This window comes from Somniosus microcephalus, chromosome 9, assembly GCF_052327205.1.
Source record: "Somniosus microcephalus isolate GS21.2 chromosome 9, FLI_Smic_1.0, whole genome shotgun sequence".
Taxonomy (NCBI): domain Eukaryota; kingdom Metazoa; phylum Chordata; class Chondrichthyes; order Squaliformes; family Somniosidae; genus Somniosus; species Somniosus microcephalus.
Genome location: NC_140995.1, coordinates 178,422,547 through 178,450,361, shown reverse-complemented (window position 1 = coordinate 178,450,361; position 27,815 = coordinate 178,422,547). Strand labels below are relative to the sequence as shown.

General features: G+C 41.8%; 1 protein-coding gene across 2 annotated transcripts; it reads right to left on the bottom strand.

The window, feature by feature from the left end:
• Positions 1–108: 108 nt before the first annotated feature.
• Positions 109–27,386, bottom strand: LOC147112871 (ras-related GTP-binding protein D-like). 2 transcript variants are annotated; one of them, XM_085997634.1, is made up of 7 exons: positions 27,138–27,385; positions 22,757–23,052; positions 15,875–16,074; positions 13,251–13,365; positions 10,110–10,252; positions 3,110–3,258; positions 109–575 (listed from the first exon to the last, which is right to left on the bottom strand). In XM_085997634.1, exons 1-7 carry the CDS (start codon positions 27,277–27,279, stop codon positions 424–426), a joined length of 1,197 nt encoding a protein of 398 aa, XP_085853760.1. In that variant the 5' UTR covers positions 27,280–27,385; the 3' UTR covers positions 109–423. The 2 variants fall into 2 exon arrangements, with proteins under 2 accessions (XP_085853760.1, XP_085853761.1); XM_085997635.1 differs by having other exon boundaries at positions 485–575; positions 3,168–3,258; positions 27,138–27,386.
• Positions 27,387–27,815: the final 429 nt, after the last annotated feature.

Genomic DNA, 27,815 nt, shown 5'->3' with positions numbered 1-27,815 from the left:
ACAAAGAGTGGTGTCTCTAAGGTTAAGTACACTGGCAGGTGATTAAAGTGACGGAAACCTGATGTTCTCTGAAACTGTCAACCCATGCCGTTAACACAGAAAGCTATCGCATATTAAACTGGATTTAATTTGTTTTAAAATAAACTGCTACAACTTCAGCAGGCCAGCAAAAGATACCCATTCCATTCCTTTGCTGTTAGAAATGGATTTTGTAATACATAGAAGTTACATCTGATAAATACTGATTTTCAGCATGTGCTAAAGAAAAAGATATCTTTTACAAAGTGCTTGCTTTAGAGCAATTTCTCTATCAGTATTAATATCCTGAGCATTAACTTCATGCATGTCAGTGCATTGGTATCACAGTATAGCTACTTAGCATCACTGAACGCGCTAGCAGAAACACCTTGAATGTAGTGGTCTTTACGACAAAAGTCTGGGTGTGCCATTGGGACTTCTCATCTTGCTTCTCTGCAGTTCTCTTTGCTGTTTACGGCACCTCTGCATGATTGTGCGAACCTCAAAAATCTCATGAATAGCTTTGCGGAAACAATGAAAATTGTAGTCTATCAAACCTGTAGTGTGAAAAAGAAAAAGAAAATGAAATCCTGTAAATATCAAAAAGGCAACAATTGCAGCCAAATAAGGTAAAAAGTACATTCATATTAGTCCCCCCAGTGGTTTGTGGTTTTTGATGAGAAGCCAAGGGGGGAAAAATTGGGTTGCTTTGTGCCGCCCGTTAGCGCCCCGGGGGGCGCAAAGTCCCTAGCGCTCAGGCGCGGCACCACTAACGCCTCCCGCGAAATTCAGCAGGTTAGCGGCGGCAGTTGCCAGTAGCGCCCCACGGTGCTTCGCCTCCTGCAATGACGTCATCACCGTGCGCAGCGCCCCGGCCGCAAACTTCAGTTGTGCACCCTGACCCATCGCCGGACGTTATGTCCGACAGGGACAGGGTGGTGTTTTTGCAGCCGCGGCAGCACAATTTAAAGGGTAGGTGTCGGGCGGCCATTTTTTTCTGACTGCCTGCCAGCACCTGCCCCCTTCCCCTTTTTTATGCAGGGTGCCGGCCGCGATCGCTCAGCCCAGCACAGTGCGGGCTGTTTTCCCAGCACCCCGCTCCCCGATGGTCCAGCAGAGCCCCGGTGCGCGCAGCGCTAGGCCCCTCCCCTTTAATCAGGGGAGAGAGGCCTGCAATACTGCGGCGCAACATTCCAACACGCATGGTGCTGTTGCACGTAGCGCCGCGATATTCACTTGTAGCGCCCCAGGAAGGAGGGGGCGTACTTCCAGTAGCGCCCCGTCTCCTGCTTGGGGCGCTACCACTGAATTTACGCCGCAGGGGCGCCAACTTTTTCGGGGTGATCGGGTGGGATATGTGTCGGTGCAGGCTCGATGGGCCGAAATGGCCTCTATCTGCACTGTGGGGTTTCTGTGATTCTGAACAGTCTCTTCGAGTACACCATAAGCAAGTGTTTTCACTGTACGCAAATGTGTACATGTTTTTCGCTTTGGTATGCCAAATCAGTAGTTGTAGTATGAAGTTATGCTGCAACACCAGATTTGCCACTTCAAGAGATCTTGCCAGTCCCAGCTCCAGCTCCTAACCTACACTGTTGCTCCAGGCTGGGAGCAGAGTCAGTGCCAAGGGCTGCATGCTGGAATTCCTGAGCTTTCAACAGTTTTTGCTAGATCAGGTATTGCCACCCACAGTGAACAACAGACAGTTCACGCCTGGAACAAAGCAACTATTAAAGAGTGATTCTGTGAAAGGGGGCACCACCGAACTTTTCCCCCAATGTATTTTGTTCAGGCTCAGCAACGTTGGCAAGCCTGCTTCTTAAATGGATGAACATTTAACTTGGTCTGTGAGAGCAGAACTAGAGAGCACAAGTACCAAAATAAAACAAGCCTCAAACAAATCTAGAGTTTGTTTCCCCCCAGAATCATGGATATGTAGAACAGACACCCAGCAAATGCAATAAATATCGGTTACAAACTGAATTGAAGGTCATAGGGAAAAGTACAGACAGAAATGATTAAATTTTCCTTTAAACACAAAGGTTTATGTGTTGCTGTGATCATGATTATATCATCTGTGAAAAAAAACGGAAGACAGTTATTGTAGGATCAGCAAGAAATTTTGCAGAACTCAGGAAATTAAACAAGGGACTTTTTTTAATCTGAAGATGTGGACGACACTACCAAGTCTGTATTTATTGCCCATCCCCAGGTGCACTGCGAAGATGTCAGCGAGCCTTTTTAAATATGCCAGACCACTTCAGAGGATATTAAAAGTCAACCATGTCATACGAGACTGGAGTCACAGGTAGTGCAGACTAGGTAGGGTTGACAGGTTCCTGGTACCAGACCAGATTTATTGAATTAAAAGTCATAACATTGGATTTGAACTCGCACCTTCTAGCTTGCTACTCCAGTACCATAAGCACTACATTACTGTACTCATCTGATTGAGGTAAAACTCTTGATAGAATGGATTGTGGGTGCCTTGTGGAAGGAGAAATCTTAAAGGTCCAAATGGCCTTCCTAATTCCATGTTTTTTTATTACCATAAGGTTATGAATTCTGCCTATTACTTTTGCAGTGAATTGTGCCAGTTCTTAGCTGGACTACTAGATAAAGTGTTACCATAGCAGAATGCTCCAAAAAGGGGGACTGAAGAAGATACGTTAAAAACTAATAAGGACAGCATGCGGCTTAAAAAAACTTTTTTTTGGAATGGTTGCCTTAAATTAAAGGGATTGCATTAACAGGGTACTTCAGCATGTTCAAACTCAAATGGTAAGTGCCCATGAAATGGTAGGATGTGGGTTCACATTAGTAATTCCACAGATGGTTGGTTATTTGCTGATCTTGAATGTGCCATTGAGCAATTCGTAGGGGTCTTTCCAGTTTGGGGCAAACGAAAATCAAAGATTAAGTTATATAGTGATATCCTGTATTGAGGGAACAGTGGTCGAGAAAAATAAAAACATCTGTCCATTTTGAGTACATGTGCAGGGAATTTGATACAGTAGTTTTTGCAAGTAATGTACTAACTAAACATATTTATGATGGAGAGTGATGTTATGACAAAATAGGCAAAAATTACCTTTGCGCTCAAAACTTTCTTCCCTAAGAAAACAAACTAGACCAAGGAATTTTGTCACCTCTTTTAGATACAGAACTGTTGTGTTGTTCAGTTTTATGATTGCCACGGATTCTTTGTCATATGTACTTCCTCCACCAAATTCTCGAAGCCTGGAAAAGTGGAGCACAAGCTATGTTAACAACGGAGTGCCATTTCAAACTATGGAAAACATGTTTCTCCTCTCCTTCGTTTAGGAAAGCAGGACTGACCAATTCAGCCACCTCCACAGATTTGCTTTGTTAATTTGCAATGAGACATGCCATTTCTTTCCCTCCAGTTTTCTCCTCTGCCTTCCTGAAGACAGCGACCCATTCGGCGTTGCACCTCCTGGCACCGGCAGCCCGCTGATACCTTGCGTAAATGGCCACTTTGCAATTGAGTTCAGATAGTGAGTGTTGACAAGAACTTTTCACTGAGGAATGGGGCGGGGGGAGGGAATCACAGCTGAGCCCAGTCCTATCCCTTCACCTCCACACTTACTTTTCTAGCAGGAGTCACAGGAGCAGTTACCTCAGCTGATGTCTCTCCTTTCTAGCTTGGGGACCATTTGCAGTGGTCCCACTGCTACTCTGGAATGCGACCAGCTAATTTAGTACAGCCCACGATCAAGGCGGACACCTTCCTGATCTGTAAGGTTCAGCACCACACCACACAATGCATCTACCCACTGAGCCATTGGACATGGGCTCCACAAGACTTATTTAGATAGTGCTTAAAGAGGTCATTGATGACTTTGCCTCCCTCCTTTAAACCATTTAGCCAAAGTTCCCTTCTGTTAGCTAGGCAAAATGTGAATGTGAGGCGAGACTGAGAGTTGAACTCAAGATTTTTTTTTTAGTCAAATACTATAGCTTTGAAGGTAATAAAAAACTCTTGTGCATATAACTTGTTCTTTTAACTTGTAAATGTTAACCTGAAATATATACCATTAACAAAAAGCGAATGAGTAACCATGAGCTAAGCAGTACTGAAGAAAGCTATGGATACAGCTTGATTTGTGCCAGATATAGCTAGCAGTGCTATGGGGCAATGTCTTAGAGCACTAACGTGCCATGTAACAGAGTGGCAAGACGTGTCCACAACTCCACATACCACCTAGTCGCTGATCTAAGCTGTGTCACTATGGGAAGTACGGAGTGGAGGATAAAGGGATAAAAAAAACTCTGCAAGGGAACCATCCTCAATTCACAACAGTGAAGGCAGAGGTCTGAGAGCAGGTCACCCGCGCGTCTGGCAGCAGATGGTGCTTGGCAATTCTAGGGAATAGGAGAAATGCTCATACCCTTAAGAGAAAAAAATTCTACGTATACATTCAACATAGCAATTTGTAAACAGACACTTTGCATAGTTTGTACAGTCTTTTGGATTTTTTTAAGGCAATTTCCACCCTAGGGTATTAAAAGAAACAGGTGGGGAAATTGCAAATGTGCCAGTCATAATTTTCTGAAGCTCACGAGAGTCAGGATTGGATTGGAAAATTACAATTGCCACATTATTTATGTAAAGGGGGGGGGGGGGTGTTTGGGGAGAAACCAGGAAACTACAGACCTGTTAGTTTAACACCAGTTGTGGGGACATTACTGGAATCTATCAGGGACAGAGTGACTGAGGACTTGGCGAAATATGAACTGATGAAAGGGAGTCATCTGGGCACTGCACCTTGGAACGATATATTGGCCGTGGAAGAGGTACAGAGCAGATTCACCAGAATGATACTAGGGTTAAGGGTTAAATTGAGGACAGGTTGCATAAACTTGACTTGTACTCCCCTGAATTTAGATGGTTGAGGGGTGATCTAATTGAGGTGTTTAAAATGATTTTTTTAAATGCAATAGGTTAGATACTGGGTCAAAATCCTGGAACTCCCTCCCTAACAGCACTGTGGGTGTACCTTCACCACATGAACTGCAGCGGTTCAAGGCGGCGGCTCACCACCACTTTCTCAAGGGTAATTAGGGATGGGCAATAAATGCTGGCCTTGCCAGCGACGCTCACATCCCAGGCCATTCAGGAGCAAAATCAGGAAGTACTTTTTCCACTCAAATGGTAGTGGAAATCTGGTACTCTCCCCCCAAAAACCTGCGGATGCTGGGGGTCAAGTGCAATTTTCCAGACTGAGATCAACAGATCTTTATTAGGTAAGGGTATCAAGGGATAGGGATCAAAAGGCTGGTAAATGGGATTGATCTAACTGAATGACGGAACAGGCTCAAGGGAATGAATGGCCTTCTCCTGTTCCTATGTTCCTAATTATTAGTGCTCAAAGTAAGGAATGTAATTATAGGAGAAGGGAATATTTTCCCCTTTCAGGCGGTGCGTCAGCATCAGGTCAATTACAGCCAGCCAGCCACAGGGGGGGATGAAGTTCCTCCAGTCCATAATTTTAATGCAAAGGCCAACATGAATACAAAATTTTAAAAACCTGTTTCTACTCAAGCTGATTTATTTCTGCTTAAAATTTTCATCAGTAGGAATTTCAGAAAGAGAAAGAGAGGAGCAGAGAGAGAGACTTTCATCCCATCACAGGAGCGGCATCAGACAAAAATTGACACGAAGATATAGGATCTGAAGCTCAGCTCAGGGTTAATGGGATGCTGAGGTTGAGAGCAGTCCGGTTCAGTCTGAGATATTAGGATGGGTGACTAAAAGCTTGGTCAAAGAGGTAGGCTTTAAGTAGGGTCTTAAAGCAGGAGGGAAAGAGAGGTGGAGAAGTTTAGGGAGGGAATTCTACAGCTTAGGGTCTAGGTGCCTGAAGATAGGGTCTATGGTGGGTTGAAGAGAGCAGGGGATGCACAGGGCCAGAGTTGGAAGAGCAAAGAGTTCGTGGGAGGGCTGGAGGATGTTGTAGCGATAGGGAGGGCAAGGCCATGGAGGAATTTGAACACGAGGATGAGAATTTTTAATGTGAGGTGTTGGTGGACCGACCCAATGTAGGTCATCAAGCACAGGGGTGATGGGTCAGCTGGACTTGGTGTGGGTTAGGATACATACTAACAATGGTGGAGAGGAAAGGACCCTCTGGTCCATCCAGCCTGTTCCAAACAACTGCACTGCCTTGTGCACCACAATATATAGACTCCACAGAGTCAGAGGTTTGTGGCAAGGGCCAAAGAAAATGGATTTTTGTCTTCCGAATGTTTAATTGTAGGATTCAAATCCAGGTCCCTAAAGGTAAAGAGGGTTCTTATCCACTCTGCTACCCAATTCCTTGGGAAGCCTTTATGATAAAAATGAAGCATTTTTGTCTATGATGGATTATTTATTGGGTTTGTCTTTGCTAGTTACAGTATACACAGGGTTCAAGTCAGGTGCTGTTGGCCGACCCATCAAGCTGCAGGGAATATATATTACAGTCTTTTATGCCGAGACCATTAATATGTGTCTATGGGGTTTGTTCCTGTTGAACAAAAGGGGGTTTAAATATGCTAATACCTGTTGAGTGCAGAGCCAATATAGTGTCATTCTGTTTAGTAATGCCTCTAGTGACTAGCTGGACAAAGTGATAATGTCCTGCAATCACATATATTTCATCCGATGTAACTGACATTCTGTGACTGATGACCAAGTCTGAATGAAAAACTTGAGTCAAGTTTGAGAGAGGGTCAGGGCTATTGTTCCCTGCAATCTATTTCATGGACAGCCCTGGATCCCGGAGCTATAAGTTATGAGTTTATATCTGGTAACTTTCACCCAGCACCAGTCAGGCTGAGGCTATCAAAGGTAATTACGAAGCTAATAACAGGCTTTTGCGGTAGTGTTTCACCACATGTGAAGTGAGTGACTGTGTTTTGTGGGTTTGTGCAGCAACAAAGCTTCTTTAATTTGACACTTCAAGGGGATTAGTAAAAGTTTATAGTTACTGTAAACAGTGTTGTATTGAGTGCTCTTGGCTTCCCCATTTAATGTTAAAATAAATGTACAATTGTTGGTTTATTGCCCAATCCATGGTCTGCTACAGCTATCTTCTTCCCCCTAGAAAGGAGGAGATGATCACAAGGCACCATGTGATACACAAGTCAGAGCAGACCGATAAAGGTTCTGTTTTATCCCTAGGATCGATTACATTTACCGAGATATTGGACAGGTTAAAAACTCACTCTGGTTCATAGGGGACATGGGGCCTGCTTACAGGAGTAGCTAGTCACCCTGCACCCAAAGAATGTCTAGCGTAAAAATCCAAAAATGTAACAGCCTTTTAAAAAGAAATCTGAACAAATAAAAAAAATATGTTCCATAAATTGTTCCTTATTTAGGTTCTGACATTGCTAAAAACCTAACAATTTAAAAATAATAATGGGCATAATGTATTTGTCTAATATCAGTGTAAATATCCTGATCTGTTGGACTGCATGTCTCACAAAATCAAATTAAATGATGATTTGAGCCCATTGATAATTTGCTGATGGCGAAGGTTTGAGTCGTTCATCGTTACCAGATACAGTAATTCAGGAACATCAGCAGATTCCAGTTTTCCCCTGGACAAAGACAACATTTCAATCGTGAGGTTTGTATTTGTTTTCTGGTAGCATCCAGCTATATGCAAGTTCTGGCAAAATTTACAATTCATTCACTGAATGTTTTTTCTTTTTTTTTTAAAAATCTGTTTAGTCAGGTTAATTTAGACAACAGTATTTGTCATTGAACTTTCCAAAATATGAATTCCATTAAAACTGTAGAATATATTTTCCTTTGTTTGTGAAGTTAAAGAAAAATGTTTAATAAACTGTCAGTATAAAAAGCAGTGAGAGTTTATTAAGACTTCTGTGTTTAATTTTACACAAGGAGAAAAATATAGTCCTATATCCAAAGTGGGTGAAATTGCAGTGTGCAATAGTACCACAGAAAGACTTGCATTTATATGGCGCCTTTCATTACCTCAGGATGTCCCAAAGCGCTTCAAAGCCAATTAAGCACTTTTTTTTTTAAACTGTTGTAATATAGGAAACGCGGCAGCCAATTTGCGCACAGCAAGCTCCCACAAACAACAATGTGATAATGACCAGATAATCTGTTTTAGTGATGTTGATTGAGGGATTAATATTGGCCAGGACACCGGGAGAACGCCCCTGCTCTCCTTGAAATGTCCACCTGAGAGAGCAGATGGGGCCTCAGTTTAAGGTCTCATTCAAAAGACGGCACCACCAACAGTGCAGCACTCCTCCAGTACTGCACTGAAGTGTCAGCCTAGATTTTTGTGCTCAAGTCTCTGGAGTGGGACTTGAACCCACAACCCTCTAACTCAGAGTGAAAGTAGTGAAAAAAATCTGTGTATTAAAATCTGGATGTCTATAGCTTGCTTTGTAAATAGAATATAATGTAGTATTCAGTAAATGTTTTTGTTATATCCGAAGAAGAATAAAACTACCCCAATCTTTATTACATACACTTGTCCAATTTTGATACCTTGGATCCCTTCTATATATAGTGTACAGTTGGGATCTCAGCTTTCTACTGGACATCTGAACGTGAAACTATATCTGAACGTGAAACTATATCTGACTCCGGTGGGCAATAACAACTGAGCTTTGATAAGGAAAGTTGGCTTGAATGCACAGTGACTCTGAAGTAGGTTCTTCTGGAGTTTCCCCCAGCATATAACAAGAAAAACATTTCCTATAGCCTAAAAGCTGTAGTTTTGCTTTTCAATTTATTGCATAGTACCTTTGTGTAAAATGGCCAAGTTGTGCATCACTATGCATTTCACACTTTTGATTTTTTTTCTCTTTTTGACTATAGGCAATCTTATTTAGTACACTTTTTGAAGATGCTCAGAAACTATGGAACAATAATTCAGAATCCTAGTACGGAATGTGGAAACAAGACTTTTAAACAAACAAATACACACTTTTAAATAACAGCTAATCAAGACATGAATTGATGACTCGGGTTCTGATGAAAGATCATCAAGCTGAGATGTTAACTCTGTTTCTCTCTCCACAGATGCTGCCTGTCCTGCTGAGTATTTCCTGCTGAGTATTCTCATTTTATTTCAGATTTCCAGCATCTTCAGTTTTATGCATTTGTTTTTATGAATTGAAGAATGATTGCTGGTTGTTTGGAAACTATACTAATATGAAGTTAACTGCTCATTGATGTTTGTTCATGTAAATGAAAATATGATCAACTGAGTCAGTAAATTGGGGTATGCTAAATTAACACTACAATGTAGAGAGGTGGACCGAACAGAGAAAGAGCGTGTACTACATAAAGAAAATTGTATAGACAGTGGGCGCTCAAGAGGAACTAACTTTTAATAATGGGGTTTGCGCAGATGCACTGATGCATTCATGTATTAGAGGACAGATTGGTAGGATGTGGGTTTATGCCAATTGCACTCCTAAATTTAGCTGTGCTGTCAGTATGAGGTACTTCCCGAAAAATAAACAAAAATGTAGAAGTGAGTAATGATGAGCCTCTCCCACGCACCTCTTTGTGGTCAGTTATACAGTGGTATTGGCAGAGTGTTTGGAGAAGATAATCTGTCTTTCTTCTACTTAAAGGGCAGATGGAAATAAATAAAAAAGATAGCAATACAGGAAACTTTCTGGTATCCGGCACGGACGGGACCGACGTTTTGCCGGTTCATCAACAATTCCGGATAACCGAACGCTATACTAAAAGATACGGAGCTCAGAGCTCTGTATAAAGCAACAAACCCTGTTGCCAGCTTCAAAACAAAATCGGCACAAGTTGCAAGCGTCTCTGTAGCTTAGCAACAGCTTCAGCTACACCCTTGCACAGCAACAAATGGAGTAAAAAAAGTAATAAAAGTAAAAAAAGTTATCTGAACCGACTCCTGAATTTTGCCGGTGGATAGAGCGTTCCGGTTATTTAGGGGCCGGTTAATCGAAAGTTTCCTGTATTAATTTTTTTTTTTAATGAAAAGCCACAGTGCTAGCATAACAGAAAAATCAATGCTAGAAGTTACACCTTTCTCTTTGTAACAAGTTCAGATACTAACCCGTATATGCAGGATATGTCAATAACAACATCTATCATGTCACAGCAGAGTTCATAAGTCTGCATGTCTACTGGCATACTGTCTGTTGCAATGTAGATTTTGCTGACTACATCAAAGAGGAAGGCTTTTTCAATTCCTGAATTCTGTAATAAACAAAAAGCTGTCAAATGTAAAAGTGGCAAAGACGTAAATGTGGTACTGATGGTGAGGGATGTATTATAAACGTTAGTGCACTCCCAGGTACTTTTGAGATCAAAATACGTGCATGATTGGTGCATCCAAGAGTGCACAATATGAGCACTAAATTTACAAGGGACTCCAGCAACTTAATAATTCATCCCAGACCATCTGTAATTACTTATACTGTCTTTCTACTGCACCGTTGACGGTGCTGCTACATCACGATTTTCAGTGTGTTGGTGTAGCTCAGCACTACTGCAAAGGAGTCCAGGTGGGTGTTTTTGTATTGTTTTGCTTCACAGTTTTGAAGTCTAAACTAGGTTGGTATGAAGCCAACATCCTTTATACCCACCAATGTCACTGCTTCAAGGTACACCCTTTTCTGTTTTTATTTCAGATTTTCAACATTTGCAGTTTTTCCTGGTATGAAGTTAGTCTTCACTTACCATTTTCAACTGAAAATAGCCCAGTCTGGTATATTGTCACTCTACTGCAACAATGAAAAGAATTTCCCCAATGGCTCAGTTAGTATGTGGTATCAGCTGGGGTGTTGTTGATGGCACTAATATTATCTTCTTTGTAGACAGAGAGCAGGGTAATCAGCCAAGGCTCCCACTCCTGATCACTAACCGGTGACCCCCTATTAGAAAGTGTGCACGTTATCAGGGGAGGGCAGGTTGAAGCTTGCCCAATAACCTGTCGACATTCATTGTTTGGCTTATGCACACTTGGATGAGATATCAGAGGGCACCAAGAGTCTTCAGAACAGGATGGGGGGGGAAAACATGAAAAGATCTTACCATTTCATCATCAGTAAAAGTTTCAGTGCTAGTCAGAAGCTGGTTACCAGTGCCTTTTGCACATGTTCACGCACATACATGTGGGGCTCTGCAGCCCCCATCGACAATTAAGTGAGTGGGCAGTGTAAGTGAAACTAGATGCTTGTATCCCTCCACAAATGTGTGCTGTTATGGGCACTGTAAAGCAGCATCACTTAGATGGTTTTACCAAGATAAAACGGAGTATATTACCTGATTAATATTATGATTTGTTCTGTCCTTAATTCTCCCTATTTTTTTTCCATATCAAGTGAGCCCTAGATCTACAATATCCTCTGCAGTTGTTACTCAGCTTTATTCATTACAACACACATCCTAGGAGCCACGTATTTATTATAAGGTGATACGGCTGCAGTAAACACAGCGTGCAATGCACCACAAATAATGATCCAGCAGACTTCAATTGAAAAAGGGCTAGAATTAAGAGCCTTTATAGCGAGGAGGAGACAGAATGAAGTTTAGTTGTAGCACATAATTTATCCGGTGTTTGCGAGGATGAAAACATTAGATAATTTATAGGAATAGATATCCTAGTACAAGCCATTAAAGGCTTATGATCATAGCGACCTTTATTAAAGGCCAGATGTCACATTTCAAGCTGTCAAAAAAAAATGGGGGGGAAAACATGGGCCCGTAATTTGTGGCCAGCAGCGAAGCAAAGGCGTTCGCCACTGGCCCCGAAGTGAGCTTCCCAAAGAGATTTTGCTATCTCTGTGGCGAGAAGTTCAGCTTTTCTGACGTGCGGTTGAAATCAGCGTAGCTTAGTGGGAATCCCACAGCTGCTGTGACGTCAACAAGCTGTCTAAGCAGCCAATCACAATGCAGAATTCTCACAGACAGAGAACCAGGAAGTGAGTAAGCTCCTTTGATTCTAACTTTTTTTAAATGTCAGAGAGCAAAACGAAGATTGGGGCTCTCACATGGAGAAAAGGTAAACCTGGAATAAAGATGAACAAACTTTTTTTTTAAAATGTGTTTTAAAGTTTAAAATGTTTTATTTTTATTCAAATGGATAGATGTGACACGCCACAAAATTAAAATTAATTTTCAGGGTATTAACATTTGTTTAGCAGTCAATACGCTGTTGAAGCCCCAATTACACCTAATCCAAAAGGGTCTAACTTTTAATGAGGTATTTAACAGCAATATTACCGTGGAAGAGCCAAAGTTTTTGTCAGTTTCCCTGATTTCACAGATTATACTGATTGCTGGCTATGGGGAGCGGGGGAGGCGGGTGTGGGTGTGGGGCCACAGCGCAGCCAGTGTCAGAGCAGTGAATGACTGATCGCAACTTCAGGATTTCCACGTTAGGACGCGCATGCGCTACATCCTGAAGTTGCAGTCAGTTTCAGAGGGGTAACAACAGCGAACGCTGTTCATTCGCTGTTATTACCCACCGCAAATTCCGGGCCATTGTTTTTTTTTCCTGACTTAGACAGAAATTTACAAAAACCTTACAATCTGCAAACTTCCTCACCAAATAGCAATAAACTCTGCTTGAGCTCATGACCTATTTAGATCACATATGGTAGGAAGTAAGTAAACAGAGGCCTTAAAAGAGACAGATCAGGTTGGCTGAACACCACAAATGTGCTTCAGAACCCAGACTATCCATAAGCAATACCACAGGAAATCAACCAGCTTGTCTGCCGAGTAGAACCTAATTTTTTTTTTTTTTTTTAAATAGGTAATTATTTCTGTAAAATGTTTAAACTCAGCACCAGATGGATGCCCCAACTGAGATGGGCCCACCATTTTTCTGAAGCAAAGCATTCAAACGTGATGATTCTTTGCATAGTATTGGCTCCCTGCAATTCCCTTCTCAGCGGTCCATTGCTTTCAGTGGAGCAGTAGAGTGGTGGGAGCTGAGACCAAGTAAAGAAGCTTTGTGTTTCATCAGATAGCCTCAAAATGTGGAGATTCCAGCCTCCATTGGGAGGTCTGCAATGACGCAGTTGTAGTTTTTTCACTTTCAAATCATACATAAGAGGGTGTTCTTTTTCCAATTAATATGATCAAAAGGATACGATTGTAGGAACTTATCCTAGAGCACTCCTTTAAGAATACACCAAAACATTTTTGCAAATATAATAAGCAGCAATAGTTAAGAAACAGAACTTACTGAGATGAAGATGTTTAATAGATTCTCTAATGTTGGAAGCTGAGGAATCAGTTTCTGCACCACTTTGCTAAATGCTTCAAATATTGAATGGTCATAAATACTTGTCAAATAGAAACTGTAGAAAGAAACACAGCTATTTTTATTGAACAATTATTGTAAATCTAAATTATGGAGTGCTAAGTGCGAATTTCAACGCTAAGGTGAACAAAAGAAATTAGATGACAATTTTTCACTTTACTGAATACTGAAATAACTCCTACCACCAGAAAGTCATTTTTCACAGCCCATTGTCAATCTGCAATAATATCATCTGGCATCTTCCTAAAGCCAGAAACTGCAAGAGGGTCAAAGCAAATGGTTTCTTATGTAAGGATTAATTGAGAAATGTTCCATAGTTTTCCATATTTCTCTCTCTTCACTACATGGTTATAATAAATGTTATATCCTGGAGTTGGGGATAGTGGAGAACACGAAGGCCTTGAATAAATTTTAGTTACTTAATCTTAATTTACAGGGCCCCGCCATAGATCTTCCAATTCAGGCAGACAGGATAGAGTGGATGCACTGGGGTGACATCAAGTGGGGAATGCTGTTGTCTCCCTTCCTTTGTCTGTCTTTTAAAAACTCATTGAGATAAGTCATTCAAGAAGGAGTTGGATATATTTCTTAAGGCTAAAGGGATCAAGGGATATGGAGAGAAGGCAGGAACAGGGTACTGAACTTGGATGATCAGCCATGATCTCATTGAATGGCGGAGCAGGCTTGAGGGGCCGAATGGCCTACTTCTATGTCTTCTAGTTTTGTCTTCCGTTTCTTGCTTAATCAGTTCGATTAGGGATGTCAGGCATGTAGTGATTTAAAGGCATGCAGAGCTTTATAAACTCATTTATGATTTTGCGACACCTAGTAAAGGGCATCGCCCTCTTTTTACCCTGGCCCCAGTGAAGCTTCCAGGTCCAGGTTCACAAGCACGTGATTGGTGGGCTCCCAGCAGTATTTCCACTGCCAGTGGGTTATACGCTTCCAGCGGGGGGATAGAAAATGGCCGTGGTGTCTGCTGTACTGCTCTGACATTGCAAGCCGAAGACTAAACTTTTCAAAATAACAACAGAAAACGCTGGAAAAACTCAGCAGGCCAGGGCAGCATCCGTGGAGAGAGAAACGGAGTTAACGTTTCAGGTCAAAGACCCTTCGTCAGAACTGGAAAAAAAGCAGGAAAAGGGATAGATTTTAAAGCAAGTGGGGGCTGGGAAAAGGGGGAGGGGATGAAAGAACAAAAGGGAAGGTCAGTGATAGGATAGAAAGCAGGAGAGATTAAGAGATATTCAAGGAACAAAGGATGGCTCTGGATGAAGTGTGAATGGCCCTGGCAGAATGAAGGACAGCTGCCATGTGGGAGGGAAGAAAAAAGCCCAGACGAAAGTGTGGATTAAAAAAGAGAGAAAATATATATATGTGATAGGGGCCGAGGTTATGATCTGAAATTGTTGAACTCTATGTTGAGTCCAGAGGACTGTAAAGTGCCTAATCGAAAGATGAGGTGCTGTTCCTCGAGCTTACGCTGAGCTTCCGTGGAACAATGCAAGAGGCCGAGGACGGTGAGGTCTGAGTGGGAATGGGGCGGTGAATTAAAGTGACAGGCCACCGGGAGCTCAGGGTCCCCCTTACGGACTGAACGGAGGTGTTCCGCAAAGCGGTCACCCAATCTGCGTTTGGTCTCCCCAATGTAGAGGAGACCACATTGGGAGCAGCTTTTCAAGTCTAGTTGATCTCAATGGTACAGCTCTTACATATAATGAACTGATTTGCAATTTATGTTATATATGAGCAGTGTTATCCTACAATTTGGGACCTTTATTTCCATAGGTAAGAATGACTTTGACTTTTGTCTGATACTGCATTTTCAGCCTCAGACATTTCGCACAACACAAATAGCAGATGTCAGAAAGTTCCAAATCCTCATCCAGAGTAAGGAAGCACCCCTTTAAATCAAGCAATGACAGATTCTCATTCAGTGTCCTAATATGAAGCAGCTCTTGAAAGAGTGCTCTGTACCCGCTCTATAATCTCTGTCCTCTGCCTTCTTTAGAAGAACCCAGATCTGTACATATAGTGTGAGGTAGAAGGAGGGGTCAGTTTGCAGTTACATTTAATTCCTAGGAGCTGATTACATTCATTCACTAATGGATGCATACCTCTCCTCCTGCACTGAGTGATACATTTTGCTGATTACAGATGGAGTATGTTTCCTGGCCTTTTTTGTGATGTACATCAAATACAGTCCAGTCTGACAGAAGCAAAAGGTTCCTCTGTTCAGAGCACTACAATGAAATCTGTACCAGTTACACAAGGTACCAAAGGATTATATTCTAATATCTGATGATTATTCTTTAATTTCACACAAACCTGCACTGAATGAATGTTTGGCAATGGGAAGCTGGTGTTCATTATATGCAAGATAGACAACATGTGTAGGGTTTGAAATGGTGACACATGAGCAGTACAGTACTAGATAAGTCATCATCTTTTGCCCGGGATGTATGTAGAGTTACAAATGCTTTATCATAGCTACAGAGGGCATTCAGTATTCAAAACCAGCAAGTATATTTTCACAAGATTCTCACCTGAGGTGAATTTTTTCCAAGCCAGCATCTGCAAGGTCATCATTTGCTCGTTGGTGGATATCTCGTTGTGTTTCTATCTTATGGTCATCAGATAAACCATCTACTTTATGAATGAAAACTTCAAAATTGATCTCTTCGTTTACTTTGTGTGCCCTGGACACTGTGAGATGCAGTCTGGCCAAAGCCTCCATGTAATCATCCTAGGTTTCATTAGACAAAAAAAAAGTTTAATATTCATAATACTGTATGTTAATACTTAACTAACTTGATCGAGTTTTTTGATGAGGTAACAGAGAGGGTTGATGAGGGCAATGCGGTTGATATGGTGTACATGGACTTCCAAAAGGCGTTAAAAGTGCCACATAATAGGCTTGCCAGCAAAGTTGAAGCCCATGGAATAAAAGGGATAGTGGCAGCGTGGATACAAAATTGACTAAGTGACAGGAAACAGAGAGTAGTGATGAACGGTTGTTTTTCAGCCTGGAGGAAGGTATACAGTGGTGTTCCCCAGGGGCCGGTACTAGGACCACTGCTTTTCTTGATATATATTAACGATTTGGACTTAGGTGTACAGGGCACTATTTCAAAATTTGCAGATGACACAAAACTTGGAAGTATAGTGAACAGCGAGGAGGATAGATGAAGTTTAACGTAGAAAAGTGTGAAGTGATACATTTTGGTAAGAAGAATGAGGAGAGGCAATATAAACTAAAGGGTACAATCCTAAAGGGGGTGCAGGAACAGAGAGACCTGGGGGTATATGTGCACAAATCATGGTAGGCTAGGTTGAGAAAGTGGTTAAAAATGCATACGGGATCCTGGGCTTTATAAATAGCGGCATAGAGTACAAGAGCAAGGAAGTTATGATGAACCTTTATAAAACACTGGTGCGGCCACAACTGGAGAATTGTGTCCAATTCTGGGCACCGCACTTTTGGAAGGATGTGAAGGCCTCAGAAAGGGTACAGAAAAGATTTACAAGAATGGTTCCAGGGATGAGAGACTTCAGTTACATGGATAGACTGGAAAGGCTGGGGTCGTTCTCCTTAGGGCAGAGAAGGTTGAGAGAAGATTTGATAGAGGTGTTCAAAATCATTAGGGGTCTAGACAAAGTAGAGAGAGAAACTGTTCCCATCGGCGGAAGGGTCTAGAACTAGAGGACACAGATTTAAGGTAGTTGGAAGAAGATCCAAAGGCGACATGAGGAAAAACTTCTTTACGCAGCGAGTGGTTATGATCTGGAATGCACTGCCTGAAAGGGTGGTGGAGGCAGATTCAATCGTAGCTTTCAAAAGGGAATTAGAGAAGTACCTGAAGGAAAAAACATTGCAGGGCTATGGAGAAAGGGTGGAGGATTGGGACTGGCTGAAGTGCTCTTGCAGAGAGCCGGCACAGGCTCAACGGGCCAAACGGCCTCCTACTGTGGTGTAACCATTCAATGATTCTATGTACTTAGGGATAAGAGAGAATTAATATTCTGGGTCATTTTTTTCTTCAACTGGAGCTATCTACACCCTTTTCCCGATTCATTCTTGTTCTTAAAATGTTATTAAATGGCCATGGAGGAGGTAATGAGCCTGGCAATATGAGTGGGGGTGGTGAAGGTGAATTAACAGTTGAAACAATGCAATTTCTGAAGATCTCCGAGGAAACTGCTAATGTTAAACTACTGATGTTAATTTAATCTCTGTCACACACGGCCAATAGCTCCTCTAACCCAGTTGCCCCACTCATCAGTGCTAATGTTGAAAAATATTCAAAAGATTTTTGTCCCTCAAAAGAAAGATTACCCATTATTCTTTCTAACAATGTGATTTTTTTTTCTTCGCACCAATTTTCTGCCATCCCTCTCCCATTTTCATTGAGTCCTTGTTGAGGAATGGTTTCTTTCTCCAGTACCTCATCCAAGTGGCCATTAATCATGAGAGAGTCCAGGAAGTTAGTGTTGGCAGGCTGTTTCACTATGGGGTGGAGAGGGCCTTCTCACCTGACCTTAATCCTGTCTAGCCTGATGTCCACACACATGCATTTGCAAATTAAAAACAAAATTGTGCCAATCTGATTACTTTCTATAGTTTTATTAGAACTCTATTAAGAGATTTTTTTTAATGCATTATTAAAAAGCAGATCTGCAGGAAATTTATAACCAGTAGCATTAAAAGGAAAATAGTCTACTGATCCGGAACAAATGAGTCTTCTCTTCTTAGCTTCCCTGATAGCTAAGAGTTAGTGAACTACTGAGCCATTCAGACCAGAAAGGTCCTCGGTTCGATCCCTTACCAAAATAGTATAGTGCTTCATTCTTGACATCTATCATCACAAACACTGATCTGCACAAAAATTCACCAAAAAGTACAAGCTAAAAACAAAGCTGTCCAATCCGAATACTTCCACAGGTGAAAGGATAGACACACACAGTATCGGAGTTATCAACATGTGGTGATAACTCCTTTGGTGAGCGTGTATGCATTCTTAGATAGGCTAAGTGAGTGGGCAAACATTTGGCAGATGGAGTATAATGTGGGAAAATGCGAGGTTATCCACTTTAGCAGCAAATTATTATTTAAATGGAGAGAGATTACAAAATGCTACAGTTCAGAGGGATCTGGGGGTCCTTGTGCATGAAACACAAAAAGTTAACATGCAGGTACAGCAAGTAATCAAAAAGGCAAATGGAATGTTGGCCTTTATTTTAAGGGGGTTGGAGTATAAAAGCAGGGAAGTCCTGCTACAACTGTATAGGGTATTGGTGAGACCACACCTGGAGTACTGTGTACAGTTTTGGTCTCCTTATTTAAGGAAGGATATACTTGCATTGGAGGCAGTTCAGAGACGATTCACTAAATTAATTCCAGAGATGAGGGGGTTGACTTATGAGGAAAGGTTGAGCAGGCTGGGCCTATACTCATTGGAATTTAGAAGAATGAGAGGTGATCTTATCGAAACATATAAGATACTGAGGGGGCTCGACAGGGTAGATGCAGAGAGGATGTTTCCCCTCATGGGGAAATCTAGAACTCGGGGGCATAGTTTCAGAATAAAGGGTCGCCCTTTTAGAACTGAGATGAGGAGGAATTTCTTCTCTCAGAGGGTCGTAAATCTGTGGAATTCTCTGCCCCAGAGAGCTGTGGAGGCTGGGTCATTAAATACATTTAAAGTGGAAATAGACAGATTTTTGCAAGATAAGGGAGTGAAGGGTTATGGGGAGCGGGCAGGGAATTGGCTTTGAGCCCAAGATCAGCCATGATCTTATTGAATGGTGGAGCAGGCTCGAGGGGCCAAGTGGCCTATTCCTGCTCCTATTTCTTATGTTCTTATGTTCTTTGTGACAGACCTGAGGCATTGTCCCTGGAGTACAGAGATGTAGGAAGGCGTGGTTCTGTCTGAGCAGGAGAGAATATACCTGGAGTCAAGACTGTGGATTTTGCATGCAGGGAGAAATGCTGGAGTGACTGGATGTTTATTGGTAAGTTTGTGATGAATGAGAATTAAGATTCTGGGTCAACTTTTTCTTCAACTGGCGCTATCTACACCCTTTTCCCTATTCTTTCTTGTTATTAAATGTTATTAACTGGCCATGGAGGAGGTAATGAGCCTGTGAATATGAGTGGGAGTGGGGGGGGGGGGATTATTGGAATGTGTGTGTTAATTATGTGATAATGTTTATCTTAGATGTATGTAGTGGGATGGGTGAGGAATTGTGATGGTGGTTATATCACAAAGAATTTTATTTTTGCTGCAATATGTTTGGATTTTTTTTTTTTAAACTGTGATGTGATTGGGCAGTAAATCTTTTTGTGTGACAGGGAAGGTTTTATGGAATATGAAATTAGCAAATAACCAATTAGAAAGTAAAATACAAAGACTTAACCAATGAGTAACAAGAAAATTGATAGACATTCAAAGGAAAAGACATTCAAAGGAAAAAAATTATAAATGGTCACTACAGGCACAACACATCAATTATTCTAGCTGATCGTCAGTGGCATTGATCACAATAAGTCACAAAGAAAGGTACAGATGAGAGATGTATTCTAGCTCAACTTTCCATAGAAACCTACGATCCCCTCATCACAACATCTAATTACCTCTTAATTGCCTCCACACAGGCAACTATTCCAGATAAATCATTCTTTGTAGGAAGAAATGTTTGCCAATATCAGGTCTGAGAATGCCTGTTATTAGTTTACACCTTCTCTCACAGCTATGGTTTAACCTGGAATAATGCTCAAGATTCTCTATTCCGCTTCATTTTTACATACCTCTATAAGGTCCTCTCTGATTTTCCTCCTTTCAAGGATAAGGAGATCCATTGTTTCTAACCTTTCCTCATAACCCAGTCCTCTGACATTAGGGATTAGCCTGTCCCCTTCTATGAGCAGCGTCCATTGCTTGGAGGTTTCCCTAAGCCAGATGATACACTATTTTAATACGACAGAAGCAGAATACTACGCAGTACAATGCTGCTGCTTTACTTTGAGCCAATCAACAAAGAGCGACGGTGAAAGTGAGGAAGTAAGTGTGATAAACAATAAATGCTGGACAAGTGTTTTTTTAAGGATCATATATATGAACTAAAATAATTGTGGATATAATTTAAATTTAATAATTTAAATCTTTCTTATCCAAAAGAGATTTGTATCCAAAAGAGATTTGTACAATTGTTGATTTTAATTCCCTCAAATAATAACTAGAAGCCAGTGAATCCCCAACCCTTTTTCCTGTTCTTGAAGGTAAAATATGCCGATGTTCAAAAATGGAATACTTTACCATTCTAGATACCTAATGTCAGTGTAACAAACACAGAGTGACATGACCTTCATTCTGGACCTATATTTTCTCCAAACTTTCTCCCGTACCTTGCAGAAGCCACTGACTTATGCTGGGGTACAGTTCCACAAGTGCTCAACCCCCTTCAATACTCAGCCCACTGACCATCCTCCATGCATGAACCAGTTTTCAAATCTCTCCATGGCCCTGCCCCTCCCTCTCTCTGTAACCTTCTCCAGCCCGACAACCGTCAGATATCTGCACTCCTCACTCCACCATTGACGGCCGTGCCTTCAACTGCCTAAGCCCTAAGCTCTGGAATTCGCTCCCTAAACCTCTCTCTCCTCCTTTAAGACACTCCTTAAAACTTTGACCAAGCTTTAATCATTTGTCCTAATATCTCCTTATGTGACTCGTGTCAAATTTTGTTTGAGAACACGTCTGTGAACTCCTTTGGGACGTTTTACTACGCTAAAGGCGCTATATAAATAAATGCAAGTTATCGTCATTGAAAGTGGGGACAGTAGGCTACTTGACTGTGAAGGCATCATAACCAATTTCAATCCTGTCCTTACTTGACATACACACACACACATTTTCTAGCAGGGTTTACTATACAGTGATTAAGAAAAGAAATGCTGATTGATTCCTCTTCTCCTTAGCCCAGAGATGCTGAAGCTAATTGAGAGTCTAAGTGGGTTAGAGGCGCAAAGGGATCTAGGTACAGATACACAAATCATTAAAAGTAGCAATGCAGGTTAACAAAGCCATAAAAAGTGCAAACAAAGCTCTGGGATTCATTTCTAGAGGAATAGAATTCACAAGCAGAGAAGTTGTGTTAAACTTTTATAAGAACCTTGGTTAGACCACGCTTGGAGTACTATGCATAGATCTGGTCTCAATATTACAAAAAGGCTATAGAAGCACTGGAGAAAGCGCAAAAAAGATTTACAAGGATTATACTCGAACTGAGAGGGGACAACTATCAGGAAAAACAGAACAGACCGGGGCTCTTTTCTCTAGAAAAGTGAAGACAGAGGTGATCTGTTAGAGGTGTTTAAAATTATGAAGGGGTTCGATAGGGTAGACGTAGAAAAGCTGTTTGACCTGTGGGGCAGTCCAAAGCTAGAGGCCATAAATATAAGATAGTTACTCATAAATCCAATAAGAAATTCAGGATAAGCGTATTCATTCAGAAAGTGACGAGAATGTGGAACTTGCTACCACGTACACTTGACCAATGTGCCCTCAGCATTTGTTTTCATGCAAACCTCAGAACTACTATTTTTTTTCCCCAATTTCCCACACCAAACATCTTCATGGCCTTTCCAAGTGTGTTTGTTAATTTTGTGCCAATTTGTGCATATTTATGCAAATTACAGACAGCTTTAGTGCTATGGACTGCCCAATCTCACTTTAACTGGAACCCTTACAGGTAAAGAAGGGAAACGTCCATCTCATCAGTCCTGGCTGGATTCAAAACCAACTCCTAGAGGAGAAATGACAATTTACAACAACACTGTGCCAAAGTTTTTCCTCACCAAGTCCCCTGTAACCAATTTTGTATACAGTGGAGTTGCATTATTATGGTTTGAAAAATACGTGATTAAATAGCAGGAAAAATAAAACAGCAACAACGTTAAAAATGACCAAAGATGGAGTGACATTTTTTCAATGAACTCCAAAGTAGCTTTGAATTATGCAAAGCCACTCCTTTAAATTCACTAATGTCACTGGATTATATACAACAATTCCTTGTATTTTTAATTAAATGCTTTCATTTATTTTTCAGTTATTGTCTGTCTGATTGTCTGGATTTCACAGCAGCTTGAATGCAGAACAATGAAAGTTCTGAAGCAAAGGCATTCATTGTGTGCTTATAATGGCACTTACCCCATCAGAACCCACCTTCAGGTGTCTCAAGAATCTAATCCTATTTACAAACTGGTAACTGGGACTAATTCCAACCATTTACGGTGGAAGAAATCTTCCGTGTGTGACGTCTACTGAAATCTCCCGTGGTATTTAAGATGTTGGATAGAAAGTACCATCAGTTTATACTTAGAATAAAATCATCTGTGACGTCTAAATCTGGAGTTCAGAGTGCTTTACCTGCGAGTCAATCACAAATATCAAGGCCCCAGTCCCTCTGAAGATCATCTCATAGTCAAATGTTGGGTCAAAAAAATCAATCTGCCCGGGGAAATCCCAGATCTGAAAATTAACAAAAGAGCTGTTGGAGATATCATCCCGGCAGATTTTGTTGGTACTTTCTAGGAAGAGCGTCTCATTAGGCGACATTTTGTGGAAGACTACTTTCTGGATGGAAGACTTGCCGCTTCTTCTCAGTCCCATAAGCAGGATCCTGGGTTTGACCTCTGTGCAGTAGTCATCGTTGAAGTGCATAACTAAAAAAAAAAAAATTATCAAAAATTAAACAAGGAATGGCCCAGAAATTCGGGTCTCCACGGGTGAGTACGCATGGGGTACTCACCCGTAGGCCCAACGGAAGTGCCGGTTTCATGCATGCACGCGCATGCGTGGGAAACCGGAACATCCGTTCCCTTAAAGGAAGGGGTTCAGAGGTCGAACGCATACGCTGGAGAGGCAGCGCGTGCGCATGGAACTTACGTTTTTTTTTCCAGGTTTCTCCGGGAGGGTAAGTCTCCAAGAGTTACACATGTAAAAAGCAGGCGCAAGGCCTGCTTTTAACAAGGTAAGTGGTGAATTAATTAAAATTAAAACATTTTTTCCACAGGTTTATTATTTTCAAATACTTTAAAGAAAGGTAAGTTTATTTTTAGCCCCGTTAGAAAATGTAATTAATTTTTTCAAAAATTTAAATTAGTTTAAAATAGTTATTTTATGTAATTTATAGTTATTTAAAAAATTTAATTTAAAAAAAAAATTATTTGAAGTTTTAGTGATGTTTTGGGGCTTATAGGTTTGACAGCTCTTCCTGTCAATTTTATGAATGAAGCATTCCCTGCTGCCATTGGCTCTCCATGGCCCACGTGATCCCAAGGGACACATCGAACTAACTGCGCCCCTGGGATACGCAAGCACTGCGCACCGGCAGTTGGAGCAGGCCCAGGATTGGAATCCCACGCGGGCCCACAGCTCAACGGCCGGCGCGCTAGGTAGGCTTGCACCCGCGGGAAGCCCCCGACCCGAATTTCTGGGCCATTATTTCAGCCCTGGGGTGGGGAAAGGCAAACAATCAGCTAGGCTCTCGCTCCTGTGGGAAAGAATACGTTCATTACACTTACACTTGCCCACAGACTTGCTATGGGCTTTTGCACTGGAACTTGCAGTGATTAGAAATCCAAAACAGAGCAGCTCCCTCTATAGGGGATCTGGGACATGCATGAACAGGGTAAGCAACTGTGTGTCTCCTTAAGTAATTAGATTGGAGAATCCTTACTGAGACACGCAGTCTAAACCAGTAAGTTAGAATATTTAATTCAATGCCAAATCACGTACAGAAAGCAAAATAGAGGGAAAGAAAGATGGGATTAAGAGAAAGAGATAAAAGAGACAGAAAAAAAGTTTTAGAAAATTATTTATTTTTTGTTAAATCTCCAACAATAATTAAAATCTGAAGGAATCAGACTCCACACTATTAAAGTTAAGTTTCAGTGCCAGAGAAGTTTTTTGGCAGTAATTAAGATTTATCTCGCCGTTAAAAATTCACTTACACTTGAATGGACAAGTACCAACTTTTTCTGACGTGTTTAGTGGGCATCTAGTGGGCAAGTACTGCAACTTCACACCCTTCATGTACTTGAATGCCGAGTCTCTTGAAAGCGAAGCTAGTGGAGGAGCAGGGCCACACTAGACAGCAACTTCCCGATTTCGGCGTTTAACCGCACACGTGCGGGCACCAGAAGTTGCTGTCCGATTTACTCCATAATAACGGTGACGCCTCACCGTTATTCTTACTGCAAAATCTGGGCCACGATGGGGACGTTGAATGGGTTGGGCTCTGCTGTGGTCCCCATGGTCAAGTAGGCTGCTGATACTCATTATTTAAACTCAAACATGAGGAATGGCCACTTGGGAGAGGTACCAGAGGGTATCCATTGCCCATGGAGCCACACACCAGCATAAGTCAGCACCTTTAGGAGATGAGGGGTGAATTAATAAGAATTAAACTCCAAAATATTAATGTATTCAGCCCTAAAGTGTGCAGAAAGATGACAATAAAAATACCTCAAAATGTTTTCACTGTTTAAAAAAAAAATGTTGGTGGTTGTGTACTGTTCGGAATCTTCACAAAATACAAAACTATTATACAAGATATTACTAGTGGAAAATGGCAAGATTTTTTCACCTATCAAAGCCTCTGCCCATTAGAGATTCTTCACCACAGAAAACGGCTACAGAATATGAAAGTGCAGGTTTTATTCTGCTGCGGGGACTGTGAGTTAAACTCACTCATTACATTAAATGTTAACTCTCTGCTCCCCATTCCAGTATAGATTATTTGTATTCTAGCCAGAATGTCTCTACAGATATTATAGGGATAATACTGCATCTTTTTAGATCTGAATTTGAACACAATTTAAGCCAAATATTACAATCTTTCGTGTTATAATCCAGAGACTTTTCCAGAAGTTGTTGTTTATTGCTTATATGAACAGGGATATCATAAGATTCTTAAATCGTGTACTTCAAAATAAACATATGGGATATTCTGGCAAGTGTTTTATTTTCCTCACTTTCAGCAACCCACTTAAATAAGAATGTGCAAACTCATTACATGTAAATTCCTTCCAATCAAAATGCTGTGTTCAGTATTTTGTTTGTTCTTTGCAAAAACTAAAAAAGGTAGAGTAAATATACTCCAAGCTCACAATCAAACTATGATTGGAAACAAACCCAGTTAATACACCTTCCAAGAGTTGACTAAGTGACAATGGTTACAGGCTTGTCTTAAAGGTTTTAGCTCTTCTACAGGTTACAATGGAACTTCAGTTGGGACCAGAGAAATCTTCAGTTAGAAATGGGAGGTTTGTAAGAAGAATCTGTTATGACATGAACTATGCTGATGGTGACAGTAGAATCAGGAGCAGAGAATCTTTAAGCCCAGTTTTCTCTCTCTGGCTCTCTTGAAGGCCATGACGTCCAGGACTTCACTCAGGCACCCCTTCGTCTTATGCAAGGCTAGACCATGAACATCGGCAGGCTATTTAACTAAAGGCTTAGCCAGGTTAACTATTCCAATGTTCTCCTGGTCGGCCTCACACCTCGCACCCTCCATAAACGTGAGCTCATCCAAAACTCTGCTGCCTGTATTCTAAGTCGCACCAAGTCCCGTTCACCCATCACCACTGTGCTCGCTGACCTACACTGGCTCCTGGTCCGGCAACGTCTTCACTTTAAAATTCTCAGCCTTGATTTCAAATCCTTCGATGGCCTCATCCCTACATATTTCTGTCATCTCCTCCCGCCCAACAACCCTCCGAGATCTCTGTGCTCCTCCAATTCTGGCTGCTTGCGCATCCCTGACGTTCATCGATCCACCATTGCCGGCCGTGCCTTCAGCTGCCTGGGCCCTAAGCTATGGAATTCCCTCCCTAAACCCTCTCCGCCTCGCTATCCTGCTTTAAGAAGTTCCTTAAAACCTACCCGTCACCTGTCCTAACATACGTGGCTCGGTGTCAAATGTTGTTTGAGAACACTCCTGTGAAGCACCTTGGGTCTTTTTACTACGTTAAAGGCGCTATATAAATGCAAGTTGATGTTTTGCTCATCTGACATTAACACGTGTGCACTTTGCAGCAAAGGTCATGAGATGGCAGTCAAGAGCAGAAACCCTGGCTGATTTTCCCCTCCCTCGCCTAAAGACACAGGGGTCAACTGTAGTGCTCCATCATCACCCCCGCTGAGATCCGCAGCTAGCTTAGCACCAACTAGGAATCAAACCTCGTTCATCCCTGATCTGTATAACTCTAAACCACAGTGCATTTACCCACTGAACATCCGGAGAAACCAGGAGCAAATATACTGGGTCCTTAGTCTGTGCAGGATCAGTTAATCTCAGCCAGTGCAGACTGTACAACTGGACTCCATGTTTCCATGGTAGGGAATGGAAAATTCAGGCAAGTTCCTGCCCCTGGTCACTACCCTGCTGAAAAGTGTCAAGAGGACATTGGCAGAGGACAGACTTGGCTATGATTAACCTCCATTGTCATGATCAAAAAGCCTGTCCATACATGATGTACAGGCTCATGCATGAAGAATGGTCATTTGGGGGTAAGGATCCAGAGGGCTGGAAACAAAGTTCTTACTATATAAATAAATGTTTAAACCTACAAAGACAGAGACAAACTAGCTAATTGGAGCACAGTGCATGCTCGATATTAAATGATTGAATTTACTGATCCAGTTAATTGCATTACTATGGCGATGAACCCAGTGAGTACATGAGTTGGGCTAACAGTACTGGGTTCCTCACACGCGATCAGTTGGGTGATTGCATTTTTCGTACCTTCATCAGGTGCAGCTCCGTCGTCGGGGTCTCCATCCACGATGTCACACTCGGCTTCTCCGCCATACGCGAACTCCAGTCCGATGGAACCGCATTCGCTCGCCGCCTCGTCCCCGCAGACCAGCGCGGCCGCTTTGCTCATGTTATCGCAGCCAAGCCTCGGTCAGCAGACGGCTTTACTGCTGCTCACCGTCACCTGATAGTGAGAAACCATGACGAACTTTCACCTCGTCTCCAGAAAACATCCGGTGTCAGAGCATGAGACAGAGAATAACTTTATAGCAGGGAACTGCGGGCAGCCTTCCACTTTCATAGCTTGCATTATTACCACTCCACTGACGCTAGTTTTAACAACTATTTTGGGAATTGTTCTATTTTAGAGCCAAATTGTGTCACTACTGGTCAAAACACTTTGTTGTCACTTTTTGATAAACTTTTCTGTTAAGTATTGCTGATCATGTACAATCTGTTGTATCAGTAGTGTTGCAACCTGTTGGGTTTATTGATTGGTTTCTCCAATCTCCTGGAGAAGCATCCGGGAAGGCGCCGAACACATCGAGTCTCTTCGCCGGGAGCAAGCGGAAGCCAAGCGCAGGCAGTGGAAGGAGCACACATCAACCCGAGCACACGTCAACCCAAGCACCCCACCCACCGTCTGCCCCACCTGTGACAGAGACT

What these genes read in the sequence shown, in the direction of transcription:
- LOC147112871 (XM_085997634.1), bottom strand. Translation starts at nt 27,279, where the DNA reads ATGAGCAAAGCGGCCGCGCTGGTCTGCGGGGACGAGGCGGCGAGCGAA. An exon ending in TATTTGTGATTGACTCGCAG is followed by an intron (nt 16,075 to 22,756) that starts GTAAAGCACTCT and finishes AATGAAACCTAG; the next exon opens with GATGATTACATGGAGGCTTT. An exon ending in AGAAAGTTTTGAGCGCAAAG is followed by an intron (nt 576 to 3,109) that starts GTAATTTTTGCC and finishes TTCACACTACAG; the next exon opens with GTTTGATAGACTACAATTTT.